At 40.8% G+C, this 20,000-nt stretch overlaps 2 protein-coding genes across 2 annotated transcripts in view; one reads left to right on the top strand and one right to left on the bottom strand.

Annotated features, from left to right (window-relative positions):
- spred2a (sprouty related EVH1 domain containing 2a) overlaps nucleotides 1-1,585 on the bottom strand; it is a 15,759-nt gene extending 14,174 nt beyond the window's left edge. Inside the window, exon 1 of the mRNA XM_042102609.1 lies at nucleotides 1,114-1,585. Within this exon, the coding sequence (XP_041958543.1) occupies nucleotides 1,114-1,139 (26 nt within the window). The 5' untranslated portion in view covers nucleotides 1,140-1,585. The remainder of the gene's footprint in view (nucleotides 1-1,113) is intronic.
- A 5,947-nt stretch (nucleotides 1,586-7,532) lies between these two features.
- The window catches only part of meis1a (Meis homeobox 1 a), a 43,225-nt gene continuing 30,757 nt past the window's right edge, over nucleotides 7,533-20,000 (top strand). Inside the window, 7 exon segments of the mRNA XM_042102619.1 lie at nucleotides 7,533-8,099; nucleotides 9,237-9,460; nucleotides 10,082-10,223; nucleotides 10,482-10,532; nucleotides 11,065-11,115; nucleotides 11,391-11,537; nucleotides 17,045-17,156. Coding sequence (XP_041958553.1) covers nucleotides 8,088-8,099; nucleotides 9,237-9,460; nucleotides 10,082-10,223; nucleotides 10,482-10,532; nucleotides 11,065-11,115; nucleotides 11,391-11,537; nucleotides 17,045-17,156 — 739 coding nt within the window. The 5' untranslated portion in view covers nucleotides 7,533-8,087.

The following is a 20,000-nucleotide window of genomic DNA, read 5'->3' as shown; positions in this document are numbered from 1 at the left end:
CTCTACGGTGTTGCAACATAGGCAAGTCATATCAATACAATGTAGCCACAATAAATACCGAGTCTAAACTATGTAAGCTTTGTTAGGCTACATGGGAGTTGCTGTGTGACACGAGTTAACCACTCTTTACATTGTTGGAGAGTTTTGAACTTGATGTGACTAATCTAGCAAGTCCGACTATTTGATGCAAATCACAAATGTAATCTTCATAGTCACAGAGTAGCCTGAGCAAAGGTGTCACGAGATTTTCACCGGCGAAGCCTGGGAAATGTTGTCTTTTATTTTACAGTCAGTCATCTACGAAGCTTTAGCTCATAGGCAACATGTTGACACGAGGCTGAAGCTAACGTCCTCGACGTTTGCGGAATAAACTTCGGCATGTCGTGGGAGACGTGAAAGCGGTCCGCGACACAATCGATTAATTTTCGGCCTTGACTTTCCAGAGAAATTACCAGATTGAGCCTGTCTGTCCCCATTCACTTTTGCTAACGTAGCCTACTGCGCAGCCTCTTGGGGCCTTGTCGTCGGTATTTTTATGAATGAAGGACAGTATGCAAATGAGAGCGATTCACGAAAAAGAAATGGCGGATGTTGCATATCAGTTCACCACAAAGAAAGACTTTCATGTCCGATTTGACCATGCAAATACAGAGCGGGCTTCAACGCTTCGATTCAGCGAACACTAATGATTGATCAGGTCGCGAGAGAATAAAGTTTCCTCGGTAATCGATTATTTCCTCTTTCGGCGGATTGCTCGGCAAGGCTTAACGACGACATATTACTCTATTCACTGTAAGTCCCTTTACAAAATGTTTCCGTTCCAACCCCTCCCCCCAGCCCTCCTTCTCCGAGCTGAAAGTCTGGAACCGTGCAGCGAGGAAGGCGAGGGGGCCCAACCGCCCGCCGCCAGTCCCCCCTCTCGCATACAGCAAAGACAAAGCGCCAGGAACCGCGAGCAAAAGACCCCATGCAGTTGCATTCGCCTGTGAGCCTTTTGGTTGAGGTAATTAGCATGCAAACATCAAGCACAACAGGAGTTACATTCACACGTTCACATAACACAGACCCCGAAAAAAAAGGACAGCCCCCCCCCCATCCCCCCGTTCTACTCACTCGTCTGGGTGTGTATCCTCGCTCATTTTTCTCTCGTTTCACCTACAATAAAATCCACCCGCACGCACACATTGTGTTGGCTTCATATTGTCTGCGTCCGCGTCCAAGACAAGTGTTGCAAAGCCAAACGCCAACCACGATTTTTCCAACCGTTATTTCCCTTTAGATGTTTGTTTTTGTCCTCTCTGTCTGTCTGTCTCTCGCTCACTCTCTCTCTCCCCCTCCTCTCCTTCCCTTATTCGTCCTACATGTTATCCCTGCACTATTTCAGTGCGCGTCCATAAAAAGTGTAAATTCCTTGGAGAATTCTCTGCTGGCGCGGGCTCCCGCACTCCCGGTGCCAACGTGCCGCTGTTGAGATTGCGCGTCCGTCTCGGTGAGGATGGCCCCGTACGAGCCCCATCTCCGGTTACTCCATGTTGGATTCTGTAGGCAGCGAGCAGCTAGCGCCACCGACACCGAAGGTGGAATGGGGGGGCCGAAGGGAAGCATGGGGGATGGCTGGTGGCGGCTGTGGAGAGGAGGGTGGGGGGGTGCGGAAGTGATGACGTCATATTTAAATGACTGCAGACCATTTCGGAAGAGGGATCTCTATTTGGAGCCAAGAGTGAAGAGGACAGCCCCACAGCCTGGCTGTGTGTAGTACAGACACGCAAATCAGTTCTAGGTACTAGCCTAGTAACTTTGTCCCCAGTTTTAGCAACACAAATAATTTCAAGTTGGCCTAGGCTATATGTCTGGTTGTGCCAAGTTATTTTATAATCTACAGGCAGTGCAAACATACGTGTAGTATGCATAGGTAATCTGCACAGCCTTTGACAATCCTGCGCGCGCATACCATCGTGTGTTTTCAAAGATAATCTTATTTCAAAGTTTTGCGGAGACCTATGTTTAATAAGTCTACTGTTGTCAGACTGGAGCACAGCCTATTATGTGACAAAATTAAGTTTACATGTAGCCTAGGACATGTTCCCAACATACCCTTTGTGTCCCCTTGGTTACAGTAATGACTTACATCTTAATTATGCAGCGAAAAGAAAGTACAAACCTGCAGGGGGTAGGAGGGCTGTAAAGTGCGTGCAGCAAATGATTAAAGGGAGAGGATAATAGAATCGTCCCCCCGGCAGTGCAATCCTGTGGTGCATTTTGAATCACTTGCGCTTTTCCCCACCTCACATTCATTAATATCGTTTTCAGTATAGACGTAACAGGCACAACGCCCTTAAAACAAAAGGAATCATCTTCTAGAGACTAAATCCCATCACACACCCATAGGCAGACAAAATCCATTGTGTTTTCTTTTTGTTATCTTTGCTAGGTTACTAAACTTTCCAGTTGCCCATTGTCGAGTAGATTAATCACTAGCCTACGTGCAAATCTAATGCATGAATTTGGGCAATTTTCAACCAAAGTGATAAGTGACACAACTCCGTTTGATCAGAACCTGATGATAAGATGGAACGTTGAGACATATCAGAGAATGTCACTTATTGGAGTCTTGCGCCATCGTGTGGTGACAGACAATATATCATTACAAATTGGAATTACCTCTGGAGATTGATATGGCCAGAGACTTTCTAATGTGGAGATACAGCACTCAAAAAATCATCAATAGAAATGCATAGGGCTAGTTTGTAACGCCAATATGGCCGTTGTCTACACATATCCCACCCCTTCCTCGGCAAAACGTCGACATGTGAATACACTGAGCCAATCATATGGTGTGTTGTGAAGACATCGTGCCAATCATGTGTTGTGAACTCGCAGCTGGAGCAAGATTGGTGTCGTGAAGCCTTGCTCACGGGCATTTCTGCCGAAGAGGATGCCCGAGGAGTGCCCAAAAAGCGTTGCAATATGGCCGCCGAGTGGAGGGACTTGCCTAAAAGGACTTTGATATGGCCCATGTGAACACTGGCCAGTGGTGACCGAAGGAGGTATTACAGCCTTGTAAAACAATATATCGTTAAGAAGTGTAAAATGCGGTGTGTAACAGTTCAGTTAACACAAGGCACAAGATGTAGGCCTGCTGTGGTTCACTTCTAGTCTAACTGGGCTGTGTGAAAGTTCATCCTAAAGTGCATCTTAAGTTTGTCTCTTTTCTTTTAGCTCGTGGAAAAGGAATAGCGGGCTATACCCAGAAGAGAAACAGCACACAAAATATGACCCACGAGCTAAGGTTAACCAGGTTCTGTATGATTAAATGATAAAATCTCAGTCATTGCAAGCGTCCCTTGATTGATTAATCACCCACTATGTGGATACTGTTTATAGAATTGATTTAGATTAAGTGTTATTTAGTAAAATTTGTATTTTAGTATATTTAGTATATTCTTTATCTTCTACTGTCCTTATTGCTTAGTTGTGTTTTTTATATTATATACTTTTAATTACTTTTTTCTGCTGTTAGTGAATGTGTGTGTGATGTCTGTATGCTACTGAGACCTTGAATTTCCCCTGGGGATCAATAAAGTATCTATCTATCTATCTATCTATCTATCTATCTATCTATCTAACAGTAAAAACTATGACTACCATTTAGACAGACATATGTTTGCTGCCAGTGATTTTTATTCCTTTGGCTTAATTTGTGGCCAACGGTAGGTGGCGCCAAAGTGCCATTACTGGGTATACACGATAGAGGTACTAGTTGACTACTCTTGCACACGTGCGTTCACTTTTTTTTTCACTTTGGAAATCAGTTCAGTTTAGAGTATCCACACGTATGGACAGTGTTTGCAACGTTATATCAAGCACTTTCGTCCCTGGAATAATATGAGTTTTATAATAATATCCTTGTAATGTATGTTCTGATTGTTAAACATCGTTTTTTTATGCACTGTGCATTTGGTTAAATGATAAGCATATATGTATGCACTAACGGCAATCGAATGGCGCTTTGGCTAAAAGCGTCCACAAAATGTAAAAACATTTATTGTAAAAGTAGACAGGACAGGAACAGCACCTGCGTATGGGGTTATTTGTCATGATGTGTTTAAGGCAAATACCCCTGGATAAAAACTTCATAATAATAGCAACAGCCTTCATGGATCGAGCTGGTAATCCAACCACCATCCTCTGGTGTTTGCATTTATAAATGGTTTATGACTAATGTCACGCTGTAATGATGTAAATAGTGGTATAATACATTAGGAAAAAGTAACAATTCCAATCAGACATAAAACATGGCATGTGAATCATAAGTAAAAAAAAACAGAAAGCTGCATTGAGAAACTAGGTATTCTTAAATTAACGTGTAATACACTTTTATATACAACATACAAAATTACACCAATAAACAAACAAAAAACAGGCAAGTTGTGCACCAATGACAAATGATTTATTAGGTATCACATACACAGGGCTATTGCTATAAGGAGTGAAGGAAAGCAGCAGATCTTCACCACCTAGGACATCCTCAGGATGTAAACATGGTAAAATATTACAATCAAATTACAATAATAACCCACACAGCCTGCATTTTTTTATTTTGTCTGTTTTGTCTGTACAACATACCAACAAACAATGATGAACAAGGGACACATGACAGTCAAATGACTATAATAAGCATGGGCAAACTTCTTATAGGCTATACTGGCATTGTCTGAATAACATTACTGAAATGGTTTTATGAAGAAGAAAAAACACATTTAATCTAATGTATCAATAAGCCCCTTTATAGTTCATATTCACATGCAAAAAGCACATATGAATTATTATTATTATTATTATTATTATTATTATTATTATTATTATTATGGTCACTAAGTTAGCAAAATAACTGTATACCCAGACCCATTGTGCCGCTTTTTTATCATATGCTTATATGTATTATCTATCTATTATTCACTTTATCTCTTCTCAATGTTCAATGTTTTGCTCTGCACAAAAAATCCTATGTACTACACTGTCTGTGCGTGTACAAATGGCAAATAAAAATCTCTCTCACTTTCCCTCTCTCTCGACCCTGAGGGTATGTATTTGTTTACCTAAGAACACAAAGCTGCCGTCTCATCCGTTTTACGCACACAGTAGTTCGGCTATCATTTACATGCAGGCCTATCACCAGTCTTGTGTGTCCAAGAGGGCATTATTCGCCTGTAATAGCGCAACAATAAGGTGCGTCTTCTTTGTGCATCCGCCAGGGGGCAAGCCAGTGTAACTAGGCTACTATATGTTTGGGACAGTCTCGGTAAATACTGTAAATAACGAGGTAGTCGTCAACCTATGGCTAATAATAACGTCAGGCTATCTTCATTGTAGCCTATATTTTTACCTAGAGCTCTCGGCGAAGTTTCGCACAATATTACATGATCAATCAGAGAAATAATAATAAAAAAAATACAAAAAATCACGGTAAATATGCTGTTGTGTAAAATGCTCAGTCTTTAAACATTATTCTTAGTCCTATTTTACAAGAAGTTAATTTTCTCTAAAAAGCGACTAAAGATTGCCGTGTCTCTTTGCCTCGAAATGAACCAATAGACTACTCAGAGGCATGTCGTTCTGCAGTATGTCACCCATAAATTAGCAGTCGTTTTCACTCACCTTGACTTTTTACTCACCTACTACCTTTAGTTGGACACTTTTCACTGACTCAACGACATGCTGAAGTTCACTAAATCGAGATTAAAATAAATCAACAGTGATTTTGACTCTCATTTTCGTTGTGTTGAAATTAGTACAGAGTCATATTGTCATAGCCAATTATAAAGTACCAGATCTAAAAAATTCTGGAAGATCTAGCTTTTGGGCAGTCATTTGTGTCATGACATGGGAGGCGGAAGGCCCCACTCCCAAATATGTAGGCTATAGTCTAACGAATAAAATAGGGTTTGTTTACATTGAAAGGTAACTCTTTGTTGCTGCTGCTGTCGGTTGGTCTAATGAAAATGTGACAACTCACTTCATCGCAGAAAACAGGGGACGAATGGGACAGGCCTATTTACTAACGTTATATAGCCTATCTGTGTTGGTAAAAAGAGACGACTGTAGCTATTTTTCATTTCCTCTTAATACTCTTAATACTAATATTTGCATTTTGTTTACTTTTTAAATCGATATTTGAAGTGAACATCAGAAAGGCTACAGCACTACTGACTCTGTAAAGTTGAAATGGGCAATGCTTTTTCCGCAGCAATCATGTGGTTTGACAAGTTTCCTCAGCAAAGGAACCGCTACTTAAAGTTTAAATGATGTGCGTAATTGGTAGAATTAAGAATAGCTGCCGAACAAAGAGAAATACTTAAAGAGCAGGCTTCATTGTAGATGGACAATGTTAACAGACTTTCAGAAGACAAGCAGAGGAAATGGTGCTTTTTTTGACACCCTCGGCTTTCATGGAAATCTAGGCGAGGTAGTTTATAGCTATAATGTACTATCTACACGTTGCTGACTTCTCCGCCAACTTGGTGGAATCGCAGTTTTCAAGTTTCAGTAAAAACAACTACAATCTGCATATTTTCAACAATCTTCAGCACAGACACACACACACACACACACACACAGACACACACACACACACACAGAGAGAGAGAGAGAGAGAGAGAAAGAGAGAGAGCGCATATGAATGGTCTTCGTGATTGATTGGAGAGCTGCATTTTGACAGACTTAAACACTGAGTTTGAGCTATTTTAAGTAGTAAAAGAGGAACCGCACAGATACACGCCTAATGTATCTCCTGTTAATCTAAACAGTAAATATCTTTTTCAGATGAAATACGAAGAGGACAGATTACACATTAGCTCTACTGACTATCGATCGAGCTCATGGTTGTATCTCGGGAGACAAACCGTCACATATTAGTTTTGATAAGAGCGATAGAGCGCAACTGTAGGCTAATAGCGTACAAACAGGACTTTTCGTCTGTGATGCCACATTTTCCACACCTTATTGATGATAGGCTATCTGTACCAGAATATCATATAGGCCACGAGTAGGCTGACTGCACCCTATGTTGTGGCTGTCTATCTGACAACAGAAAAGGCGCAGCAGAAAGAGGAGGAACGTGCGCAATCATGTTTGGGAATCATGTTTGGAAATCTGTTTTAATGGCAGATCCGACAACGTAGCAATAATAATTAGTCAAATTGTCCTAATTTGTCTAATGAACTTCTCCAATACTAATGCGGGCATTATTTTGGGGATGACCCCACAATGATAAAAAAGACGTGTTCTAAAACCTGTTTTCTTACCTCTTCTCGTGATAATGAAGGATGAGAAAACATACAACCTGATGCTATACGTTTGTTGTCATGATAGCCAGATTACTTACGTTTTTTCCAGTCACTCTCTTTTGTCCCAATTAGGCTACAGGCAACGCCGACACAGCGCACGCGCTTGCGCGCCTCGTGGTACAAACAAACTCGGACTCGCACACTCAAGGCTTCCAATCCAGACACGCATTCGACTGAGCACGCTGTCGACCGCTGTGCCTTTAAGAAGTCAGCTCTATCCCCCTACCCACCCCTCCTTTCCACCTTCCACCCTTTAGATCTCATGTACACGATATTGCATCAAGAAAACAATCCAGGAGTTGAGAAGGAGCCAAGACGCGATGGGGATGTGGATATGAGGCGTCCCTTTATTAAAATGTCTATGCTCACTTGGACGCCAGCACAGGGCCAAAAAGCATCAATTATCCAGCTTGGCTATTGACCGACTTAACATTACACCTGGAGCGGCGTCGAAAGAGAGCTAGCTGTTTGCGGGGCATTTCCAACGTTGTCCAGACGTTAACACAGAAGAATTCGCCGTGTTGTCCATCACATCTCGACTGGAGAAATATCGTCTAATGCTTCGGTGCCGCCGTTGTTGACACAGGCGGTTTGGAATATAGCCTCCCATTTTTAGGAATAGCGAGGGGGTGGCATCGCAATGTCGTGTCTGAAGTTTTGTGTTGATGGTTTCCCCTGAACCCTCGCCCCTTAAGGAGAAATTTTGGATTCGGAGGAAGAACGGAGCGGGTGACCGGGGCCATGGCACAACGGGTGGGTACACCACGAGAACTTTCAGTCCCACGAAAATATTTAGTTAAAATGCAAACGTGGCCGTTGACAGAACGCATCGTAACTCCCGCTTTTACGATTCTGCACACACTAATTGCGCGTAGATTGTTGTGAAAAACACTACGCGGCTCTCCCTATTTCATCATGGATCATATAGGGTAGACCTGTATTCACATTTTGATGATATTGATTTAATTTCACATCATTGATTGAAAATCATTTCAATTCGTTACCAATAATCTATTCCTAATACATTCCATTTCCATTTCAAAAGTGTCCGTTAAAGCTTTAGATGTAGCCTAGGTTAGGGGCCTGCTAGTTTTCACAGTAGTGTTTTTAATTAATAATTAGACTATAATAACAAATTGGTCCTACATGACCCCAGTTTAACACCAGTAGTTTAATAGAACTAGCACAGAATATGCAAGACATATTTAACTGTTTTGGATACCATCAATGTTGTTGTCAGTTTAATTAACATGAACGTGTGCAAACAATCTCTCCAAATAATTTCCTTTAAGAAAAATGCTGACTGAAAATAGTGTGGCGACTTGTAGCAGTTATTTCTGATACTTTTAAATGTCATTGTCCTTGGATATCTTCTTCATCATAACCACAAAAGATTAACAGATCCACTTGTTTAAATAAGCGGAAAGCGATACATAGCCCGCAGCAGGCTACCGATTCGAAACACCCCGAACAGGGTAGTCTATACAGCAATATGCGTTGGCATTGTTCTTCATCAGTACTAGATGCTATTTTGTTGGGATTTGGTCGATTATACTATACTAAATATTTTTTTTTACATCCAGTATTTAAATATGACATGAAAGTAGAGCCCATATGTATATCTTACACTTGAAAACTTTTTCTTCGTATTGCTGAATACAGGCCTAGAAAGTGTGGTTGACCTATATGGTGAATAAACTGAAAAACTATATTTTATTCGATTAATACAACAGACATAATTCTACCGATTGCTCCCTACTTGCCTTCTATTTGCTCTTAATAACGTGTGATTTGATTTTAAATTATCTATATAGGCTACAGACTTGAAGGAAACTATTCACCATGGCCAAATTAATATATATATTTGTTCTTGTTTAATTATTTTTTTAGTATGAAGATCTGCATCACTACGGTATGGACGTGGTTGGGATTCCCTCGTCAATGTACCAGGACCCTCACACGGCTAGAGCCCTGCATGCAGCTCACGCGAACCACCACGGCTCTCAGATCCACGCGCACCCGTACCCGCACGGGCCACATGCAACAACCGGGCAGCACAGTATGGGCTCCCCGGTTAACGACGCTTTAAAACGAGACAAAGATGCCATTTACGGGTAGGTTTACGGAGCCCACAGGTATAGCGCGAGCCACGGGACTCTTAAAAACCCTACAATGTCACACATTTACGTTGTTTGTTCTAAGTTATGTTTTTGTTATTTCTCCCGAGTTTCCACACCTCTTCCAAGTTTTAGGAACGTTTTGCAGCAGGAAACCCTTGTTGCTGTGTTGAAAGCTACAGTGCAGAAATTAAACCAGCTGCAACACCTTAATTAATCCTTGCATTTCATATAAGTCTATATTTCACCTTGAACATAGGTTTTGTAATAACCTGATTTCAAAACTTTATCAGTTGTGATAGAATGTTGCAACAGCCCCGCATAGTTTGCGCTCAAATTTGAGTGCTTCAGATGGTTCAAATGAGAAGAGGCTAAAATAAGTTAAATGTCCCTGTCAACATTTCTCTGTTTAGAGGGAGAGGTATCTTCGGCATAGAGATGTACTTGCTTAACATGTCTGAGGCCTAGGAGTGTGGCAAACGGTGTCATCACGCAGCTAGTTCATTCTCGACTTGATACATCACCACCGGTTGGGTTGATCTCAGTTTTTTTTTCTTTGTGAACTTTTAGCTGAAGTTGTTTTGTCTCTCTAAACGTCCTCCGTTTTACCCCGCACAGACATCCTCTTTTCCCCCTTCTTGCACTGGTCTTCGAGAAATGTGAATTAGCTACTTGTACGCCGAGGGAGAGCGGCGTTGCAGGGGGAGACGTCTGCTCGTCGGAGTCCTTCAATGAAGACATTACAGTGTTCGCCAAGCAGGTTTGATATTAAAAAAACAAAATTGATGAATATTTTATTGACAAGTCGTTCCTACGTTGTTTATTTTATTTTATTTTATTGTTTTATCTATTTTGTAAATCATATCTTGGTAATGCTGCACTAACCGATTTATTAAGGTTAGACGGAAAAGGTTGTTGAATTGTCTCTTATTTGGGGATATGGCTTTGGACGAAGCCTTAATGACGAATGACAAAGACTACATATTATTGTATGTTTTTTGTTGCGTTTTCTCTATAGATTCGATCCGAAAAGCCCTATTTCTCCTCTAATCCAGAACTGGATAACTTGGTGAGAAACTATTTCTTAGGCTACTCCATGGTTTTGCAGTTTCATCGAAGTGAGCAACAGGTTGTTTGTCTTAGGACTGTGAATGTTCAGCTCTACCAGATAGGCCCAGTAAAGTGCCTTAAAAGTCAATCTGATCATGGCGTAATTACTGCAGTAGCCTATTCAATTGCGACAGAGGGCCTATAATTAGACTGTAATTACGGAATAATGTTACAGCCAGTAGCCCAATAATAAAGCCATTAATGCCAGAAATAAACAAATAAAAATAGGTGGACGAATCTGAAAAGAACCACCAAGTCACCCTAGGAATGCCTGTCTTTAAGATGTCAAGATTGCGTTTAAAATGGGCTGTAAGCTAAGTCTATATTGGTTTAAACCGGCGATTTAAATTGATTTACCAAGATATATATATATATATATATATATATATATATATATTTGCAATTTGACCTAATTGTGTAGACTATGTTATGGCACATGTTATTCTCAGTGCAAACTTTTTATTTAACTTTATTACTATTATTTTCCTCAGATGATTCAAGCCATACAAGTATTACGATTTCACTTGTTGGAACTAGAGAAGGTAAACGTATACAACTGCATGAGTCAAATTGGTGTTCCTTAAGACTTGTTGTTGAGTTGTTGAAGAGTAATTAGTCGGTGAAATGCATGGTGAAATCATTCTCATACATTTTGGTTGAAGACTTTACATTCAATTATAACACTTTACTCACCAATAACTTTTTAGAGTCGTGACACAATAGACTTCAGTAATTTGTTTGGCGTCATTGCATGCTCAGAAGTTTTTTTAAAAGTCAACTCTGCGTTTTGTGGCGTTTTGTTGATTGGTGCATATAGGTACACGAGCTTTGTGACAATTTCTGTCACCGCTATATCAGTTGCCTGAAAGGAAAAATGCCAATTGACTTGGTCATCGACGATCGCGATGGAGATTCTAAGTCGGACAGCGAGGATTTCTCGAGAACCCCTGGCAATGTTGGTCAGGTAAGCCAAATAACAAGTTCTTGTCTTTCCGCGGTCTTCAGTCTGTTTTAAGTCGTGCACTGTGTTTTATTTAATGAAAGACGCATTTTTGGCTGGCTGACGACTTGGAAAGTATTGCATATTGGAGGGTAATCTTGTTTCAGTAAGTGATAAAAAATATTTTTAAAGAAGTGTGAGCAGGTGGGTTTTTGTAAGGTAAATGGAACGATAGAGGCGCTTTGAACTTGAGTAGCTAGTGAAACACTCAGGCGTAACATTTTTAACTGACAGACCAAGGTGTTAACGGAAGGAAAAAAAGAAAAAGCACTGTACCGATGTGTCTGTCCTCTCTTTCCTTGGAGGCAAGTCAAATGTGAAAACTCTCAATGGCAAGTAGGCTACCTTTCATTATTCGCTGTAAATGGCGTTCCTTACTTCAGGACGCGGCCTCATTAGCCTAGTGGCCGTTTGGAGTAGTTGTATGATCGGTGTTTCGAAGTGCTGTCGCCGTCCCCCGGATGACCTCTTAAACCCATTTAACCCCTTAAATCCTACGTATCTTCACGGATTACGGGCTTTTAAGCGGCGTGAACTTATCTCAAATACCCAAGGGCCAGTGCGTGTTCTCCACCTCTCTTGTTCCCTTGCTATTCATGTCGTATCGGTAACGCGGTTTAGAGTGTCTGCCGGAGTTGTAAAGTTGGCCTAGTTGGGCCACACAACACCTTTGAGCCCCACTATTCGCTTTCAGATTTCTGTAGGCCCTCACGTGTTGGCCAAGAAAACAGCATATACATATAGTGTGTGTGTGTGTGTGTGTGTGTGTGCGCGTGTGAGAGAGAAAGCATGTATGTGCATGTATCTTTGAATCTTTGAGGAGAGTTGCGTGGGAAAGAGGGCGTTATGTCTATGTGTCCATATGAGTGAGTGGGTTTGTGTGTGCGTGCACGCATGTATGTGCATGTGCAATGCATGTGTACACATTGGATATGTATTTGAATATGTGTTTATGTGTGGCCATAGGCAAATGTGTCGATAAACACACACACACACACAAAGAAAACACATTTTCCTCCCCCAAAAAATCCGCTCCCCTCTTGAATAAAAACTCTACTACCCTCTCCACCCCCCCCCCCCCCCCCCCTCCTCGTCCACTGTGACCCATGCAGACCTCAGAGTCAGTGATCTCCGGCAGCATCTCGCTGCGCTGTGCACCCTGAGGTGTCACGTCTCTCTTCTCTTTGTGTTGTGACCCTAAGAGAGCAGTGAGCGGTGTGTGTGGCATGTGCTGTGTGTGTGTGTGTGTGTGTGTGTGTGTGTGAGTGTGTTTGTGTGTGTGTGTGTGTGTGTGTGTGTGGTGACTCCTCTTCCCCTCGCCTACTAATTGTGTTCTGTGGGGCCAAGGTCACTCGATAGTCCCTTTTTTGGTCTAGAGATGTTTTAGTCTGTCTCTTTTAGTGGAAGAGGAGAAAGGGCAAATATTGGAAACTAGTGATATGTACCCTCCTTGCCTGTCTTCCTGTCTTGTGTGTATGTGTGGGTTAGAGTGTGTTTCTGTCCTTGTATGTGTGTATTAATGTGTGTGTCTATCCTGTGTGTTTTGTGTAAGTGTGTGTGTGTGTGTGTGTGTGTGTGTGTGTGAGAGAGAGGCTACTCACCTCAGGTCCTCACCTGCTACTAATGGTGGTCTCTGAGGTTGAGATAACTGTGTGTAGACTTGTGGCCCGTAACTTCTCTACCTGTGTGTGTGTGTGTGTGTGTGTGTGTGTGTGGGGGGGGGGGGGGGGGGGGTTGCTTGGTGCTTGGCATGGTGCTTGGTGTTATTTTCTATGTGTTTCTGTGGTGGTAACTTAAGGGTTTTGTTATTGTTTGATGCAGGTTTCTGTCTGTGTCTTCAGTGGGGCTTAAGGAGTCTCTTTCGGAATAGGTATCCTTATAGACCGTTTCAGTCTGTTCCTAGAGGGTTTTTGGTTGCAACGCTCAAAACCAACACAGATATTTTGAAAGGAAAATGAATCTGACTTTAGCATAACGCTCTACAAAATGTTGACTCTAAAATGTTTTTTGTTTCATTTGTTTGTTTGTATGTCCCCAAAGTTACCATTAGCTCAGTGATGTTTTCTGTGCCACAGGAAATGGCTTAGGAACGCACCTGTTTGCTTATGCAGTTGAAAGGGTCTATATGCTGTGTACATATTCATGTATAGACCGTCTTCTGTCTACTTCTGTGTCTTCAGCGAGCGAGACGCTTTGTCTTTTACCATAAGAGAAGAGAGTAAATGTGCTTCTGTTTCCTGCCTCTGTCCTTCTTTGAGCTGGTGGTCTCTCTGTGTGTGTGTGTGTGTGTGTGTGTGGAAAGGGAGGGCAGGAGGAGAAAGAGTGAGAGTGAGTCTATATGCAAAAGTTGGTTTAAAGGTGCATGTGTGGGCATGTGATTACTTAGTATACAAGTAAAATAAAAATGTTTGTACATAGACTGGCCGATTCTGTCTCTCTCTCTCTGTGTCCTTGTGTATTTGTGTATGTGTGTGTGTGTAGGCGGACTCTCTTTCTTTCTCTCTCTTTCTCTCTGTCCTTGTGTATTCGTGTGTGTGTATTCGTGTGTGTGTGTGTGTGTGTGTGTGTGTGTGTGTGTGTGTGTGTGAAGGCATCCCTGGGTCCATTCGCAAATATACAAATTATTTTATAGTTTACTTTGGTGTCAATCGTTGTTTGTCTGTGTGTACTTGTATGTCCCTGAGGTATTATTAGGGCATCATTGTTTATATTTGTGTATTTGTGTGCAAGGCTGTAGCTAACGATGATTTTCATAGTCGATTAATTTGTCGATAATTTTCTCAATTTATCGCTTAGTTGTTTGATCGATAAAATATCAGAAAATGGTGAAACATTTTTTATCAGTGCCTCTGAAGGCCCAAGATTATGTCCGTAAAACGGCTTGTTTTGTCCACACGTCAAAGATATTAAGTTTATTGTCAAAGAGGAGTAAGTAAAGATGAAAAAACATTTAAGAAAAAATCAGAGAATATTTAGGTATGTTCCTTGATAAATGACAGAAACTGATGAGCCAATTGCCAAAATAGTTGGCGATTAATATAATAACTCACAACTAATCGATTAATTGTTGTAGCCCTATTTGTGTGTCTTCATTTATTCTCACTAGTGCAACCAAAGTTCTCTGTGTCTGTTTGCAATTACACTCATGGCAATATGTGTTTAAGTATATGTATAACAGACTTCCTGTTATTGTGGTGCACGTTTGTGTATTTACCGGAGTACATGCACTGAAAAGCCAAAGTTAGTCCATCTGCAAACGAATCCATGGGAAAAAAAGAACAGAGATTTCAAATAGCAATATTCTTGTCACTCAGGTGCACTGTAAAAAGAAAAACATTACCACACTCAACATAACCCAGCCTAGCCACCCTGTTACATATAATAAACTTGACACTACACGTTGACATAACTTAACTCAGTAAAGCAGTACGATGATTGGGTTATGTCTGAGAGTGCTGATGTTTTTGTAGTGTATTTGTTTCCATGGTTTTCGAGACAGCCACCAGCTGTGTGCTGTGTGCTGTTCTCTACAGTTCTCTTTGTTGCTATATACCGTATGTATTTCAGCCACAACGCGCCCAAAACATACATGTTTCTAGCGCTCCAGCTCTTATTGTGGCCATGTTCATGTGGTTAAAGTGGGATTTGGCAGGTGGGGGAACCCTAAAATCCAATGTCGGTGCAACGGGGGAAAATGACTCACCGTTGGACAACATATTGAGTATCGTGGTGTAGCAATAATTTTTGGACAAGAATTGCTAAGCTTCTTGGTCACCTCTGTACACGCGAAAAATTAACTCACCATTTATTTTAACAATATCATTGCGCTATATCGTTGGTATGAAAGAATATATTTATTATTAATTTATCTGAGGTGGTGGAACTGCGTTCCTTCCCGGTCCCCCCCACTTTAACCCCTGGTTGTGGCCATGTTCATGTACACTGTGCACAACATACACTGTGTACATTTAGAATAAACTCACAGTTTCTATATTGTCTTTGTACTGGTGGATAGCATGAAATATAATAGACTGCATTTCGTTGTCTCTGTACTTGTACTCTGCACAATGACAATAAAGTTGAATCTAATCTAATCTAATCTAATTTAATCTAAATTACTCAATCAGCAGTCACTTGAATAATGATAATAAAAATAGATAACAACATTCAAGGCGTATACATTTGTTTATGTGTACTTCAAATATGTAACATTTTAGTTGAGGTGAGCTATGTGTTTTTTGTCGTTTCCTAAGAGCCCCACAACTCCAGCCTCGACTTGGGCCTCATCAACAGCCACATGAACAATAATAAAAATAGATAATTAACAAAGATAATAAAAGATATATAATAAATAGATCATACAAATATTCAAGGAGTATACATTTGTTTATGTATACTTTAAATGTATGTAATACTTTCGTTGTGGAAGTGAGTTATGTGTCTCTGCCGTTTCCTAAGATCTCCACAACCCCAGCGGGGACTTGGCCCTGATCTGGTGCCGCTCCGGCCCAGTCTGAACAGAACCAGATCAGAACCCAAGTCTGAATCTCCTCCATACCCAGCTGGCCCCAGCACCACCCTCACCACCCTCCACCCCCTTGCATATGCGCATGTGTTGTAGATTACTCCCTGACTCCATGCTTCTGGTATGCAGCGACACGCATCATATATTATCCTCTCCTCCTCCTCCTCCTCCTCCTCCACCACTCCTCTGGCAGACTCTGTGTGTGGAACCCGAACAAACGAACGAACGACTCATCCCTGAGTCTTAGAGAGAGAGAGAGAGAGAGAGAGTCTAAATACAGAAACAGGTCTATGAGGGCAGGGGGTTTCCCTGTGGTGTAGTAAAACTAAGATCATTGTGAGATGATATAGACTGTATCAGTTGGAATAATCCTTTTGTGTTTGGGACTGGACTGTGTTTGGGGGGGGAAAAAGACTGCCCTGGGCTCTATATCAGAACCATCTAAATCGCTATGCTAAGTACGCTACGTTAAAGGCTTCTTTGGTGGTTAGCGTTGTAGCACCTGTGAGCTAAGATCGTTGTGAGATGACACAGACTGTATCAGTCGGAATAGTTCCTTTTGTTTGGGGGAAGAAACCATACAAGCTTGTCAGTATGTTTAACATTGTGCATAAACCTCTGAGTTGAAGGGTTCTCTGGCTTATAGCAGCGGTTAGTTGTGCAGTCATAATGACTTTTGTTACTAAATCTGATACAGTCTCTAATTTGTTCTCTGTTTTGTGTTTTGCAGTTAAGTACATTTCATTGTACTCGCATAGCTGCTGACAAAACTTTAAGGGAATTGTTGTTGAAAAAAAAAAAAAAACACTGTTTTTGGGTGCATTAAAAATCAGTTTCTGGGCATTGCTTTTCTTGATATGATAACTTCATTGTCAGACATTTCTCTCTTTCTCTCACTCTCTCTCTCACTCTCTCCCTCTCTCTTTCTCTCTCTCTCTCTCTGTAGATGGCATGGGCCAGAGAGCAGGAGGACTGTGGGTCAGTGCGTTCCTCTGGGACCCCTGGACCATGCAGCGGGGGACAAGCCTCCCATAGTGGAGACAACAGCAGCGAACAAGGTGTACTCTCTCTCTCTCTCTCTCTCTCTATCTATCTATCTATCTATCTATCTATCTATCTATCTGTCTATCTATCTATCTATCTATCTATCTATCTATCTATCTATCTATCAATCTGTCTATCTATCTACAGTATCTATCTATCTATCTATCAATCTGTCTATCTATTTGGGCTGTAACGATATACGATTCGAAACCGAAATCGCGACATTCATATCAACGATACTGTGTCGCGGTGTGAAAAGGCAGAATCGCGACACACCTTTCTAGTGTTTCACGCAGTGCTTTGCATCTTACGCACCCGCAAAAGCAACCCACATCTCCCGCTTTACTTATCGGTAGCCTACGTTGTCCAAAAACAAACAAATAAATAAACAAGTGGAGGTCGAACGAAATATGACACCCTATTTGACGAAATCGGCCGTTTTATTCAGTACCGCATCTTGTCGACTAAAGTCGACCGTGGCGCCTAGAGGGTTAAAGAGGTAGAGTTGTAATAAAAAATAGCAGGCCTAGGCTATAGGCTAATCTGCATAAAGTGTGCTGTCATAAATATCAGTCATTCAGAAAAATATTTTTATATCAGGATATAAAATAATAGATATATTATATTGTAATCCTCTGGTGTTCTAAGGGAGGCTATTAAAATGTTATTTAATAAAATGTCTAGCCCCCCCAAAAAAAAAGAAAAATCGAGATTCGTATCGAACCGTGGGTCAAAAATCGTGATACAAACCGAATCGTGAGGTTGGTGTATCGTTACAGCCCTACTATCTATCTATCTATCTATCTATCTACAGTATCTATCTATCTATCTATCTATCTATAGACCTATTGTTTTAAGTGCTGTTGGAATTACAGTTTTTCTCAGTCGCTTTGGTGCTTTTCTCACATCACTATTAACATTTGCACAGAAGTTAGTGCAATTCTCAAAACAATTAGTGCAAACTGCAAAACCTAGTGGATGACCTGCAAAAGCACGTCACTTGCTCAAAATGGATAGTCCATTCCTCAAAAGCAGGTATTCATGTCAATGAAACTGTCAGTGTCATCAAAATGAGAAGTCTTGACACTTTCGTTTATGCACAAGATAGTCAAATGGCTTTGTCATGTTTTCATTATGACAGTTCTCTCAGTGTTTTCCAATGCAAAAAAAGGTCAGAACTCGGTGACACTACCTGAACATGCTCAAGACAGCACTATACAGTACTTGCACAGCTATTTGAAAACTACAGTAAAGTTACACATTGCTGTAGTTAGGTGAGTAAGTGAGTACAAGACACTGAATGCATACATTTTTACTGTATGCTCTTTGCAATTCTACAGCACTGTGACAGAATTTGATAACTAGTTCAACAATTTTGTATGTAATGACTCAAGCAATGAAATGAAGACTATTCGTTTTATTGGGAACGACTATTCAGCATTCATAAGTATAGTTAATTTTGACTGACATGACATAAACAAATGATAATGTTAAAAAACAGCAGAGAATTGTATGAAAGCAACTGATACATGTCCAAAAGTATTTGCAATTTGTTCAGAGGAAGGAGAAATTGCTACTATGATGTGCACAAATGACTAAATGTTGTGGAGGTTGAACTAATAGTTATGAGAGTTTTCATTCTGATCTGAAAAAAGCACCAAAGCGACTGAGAAAAACTGTATTACTATTGATCAGTCAAAATGCTTGATTAGTCAATGTGCTTCTGACTGCATCAGTGTGTGTATATGTGTGTGTGTGTGTGCATGTGTGTGTGTGTGTGTGTGTGTGTGTGTGTGTGTGTACATGTGTGTATGTTTGTGAGTCTGTGTGTGTATGTAAGTGTATAAGTGTGTGTGTTTGTGTGGTAGAGTGCTCCACCACAGTCTATTTGTGCAGACTTCTGAGATATTGGTTTTGCATTGCCCTGTCATTCAGCGTGGACGAGGCTCTCTCTGTCAGGCGGGTATCAGCCATTAAAAGGGCCATTTGGAGAGCTGCTCCCCTGCCAAGTCAAACAAGCCCAGAGCATTTTTGTCATCTTCAGCATACGTTTACGACTTAGCGCCGCCACGGATGGACTCCATCAGGGGAAGCTCTGTGTGTGTGCGTGTGTGTGTGTGTATGTGTGTGTGTGTGTGTGTGTGTGTGTGTGTGTGTTCGTGTTTGTGTGTGTTCGTGTTTGTGTGTGTGTGTGTGTGTGTGTGTGTGTGTGTGTTTTCTTTTTGCATATACACATCTACAAGACATGATGGTTCCAACCTGATGAAGTTAGTTGGAACCATAGACTGTATAGTCTATAGTTGGAACCACATGCCTAATATGTCCTAATCAATTTAAAATATATACATTTTTAATACAAATGAATTAATATATTATGTCACAGTTTTTTTCAGTTACTTTAGTGCATTTCTTGATTCATCATTAACATTTGCACAGCAGTTAGTGCATTTCCTAAAACAATTAGTGCAAAATGCGTAGTGGATTACCTGCTCAAAATGCTTTGTTTATGTCTCAAAAGCAAATATTTATGCCAATGCAACTGTCTGTGCAATCAAAATGACAAGTCCTTACGCCATTGTTTAGTCAAACTGCTTCTTCTTGTTTTCAATATGACAGTTTACAGTATAATATAAAGTATTTTCTAATGAACAATGCACAAGACACCACTATTTTGTATGTGGCTTAGCTTTTTCAAAACTACAAAGTCACACATTATTGTGTGTAGAGGGGTTGATTGCAAGAGAGTGGATATGTTTGTGAACAGTTTTGAGAATTTCAATTCTGATCTGAGAAAAACTGTAATATGTTGTTATTCATATTTTGTAGGCATGTATAATTCTACTAACAGTGAAATCAGC

Source organism: Alosa sapidissima, chromosome 9, assembly GCF_018492685.1.
Source record: "Alosa sapidissima isolate fAloSap1 chromosome 9, fAloSap1.pri, whole genome shotgun sequence".
NCBI classification, from domain to species: Eukaryota; Metazoa; Chordata; class Actinopteri; order Clupeiformes; family Clupeidae; genus Alosa; species Alosa sapidissima.
This window is presented reverse-complemented; position numbering and strand designations above follow the sequence as displayed.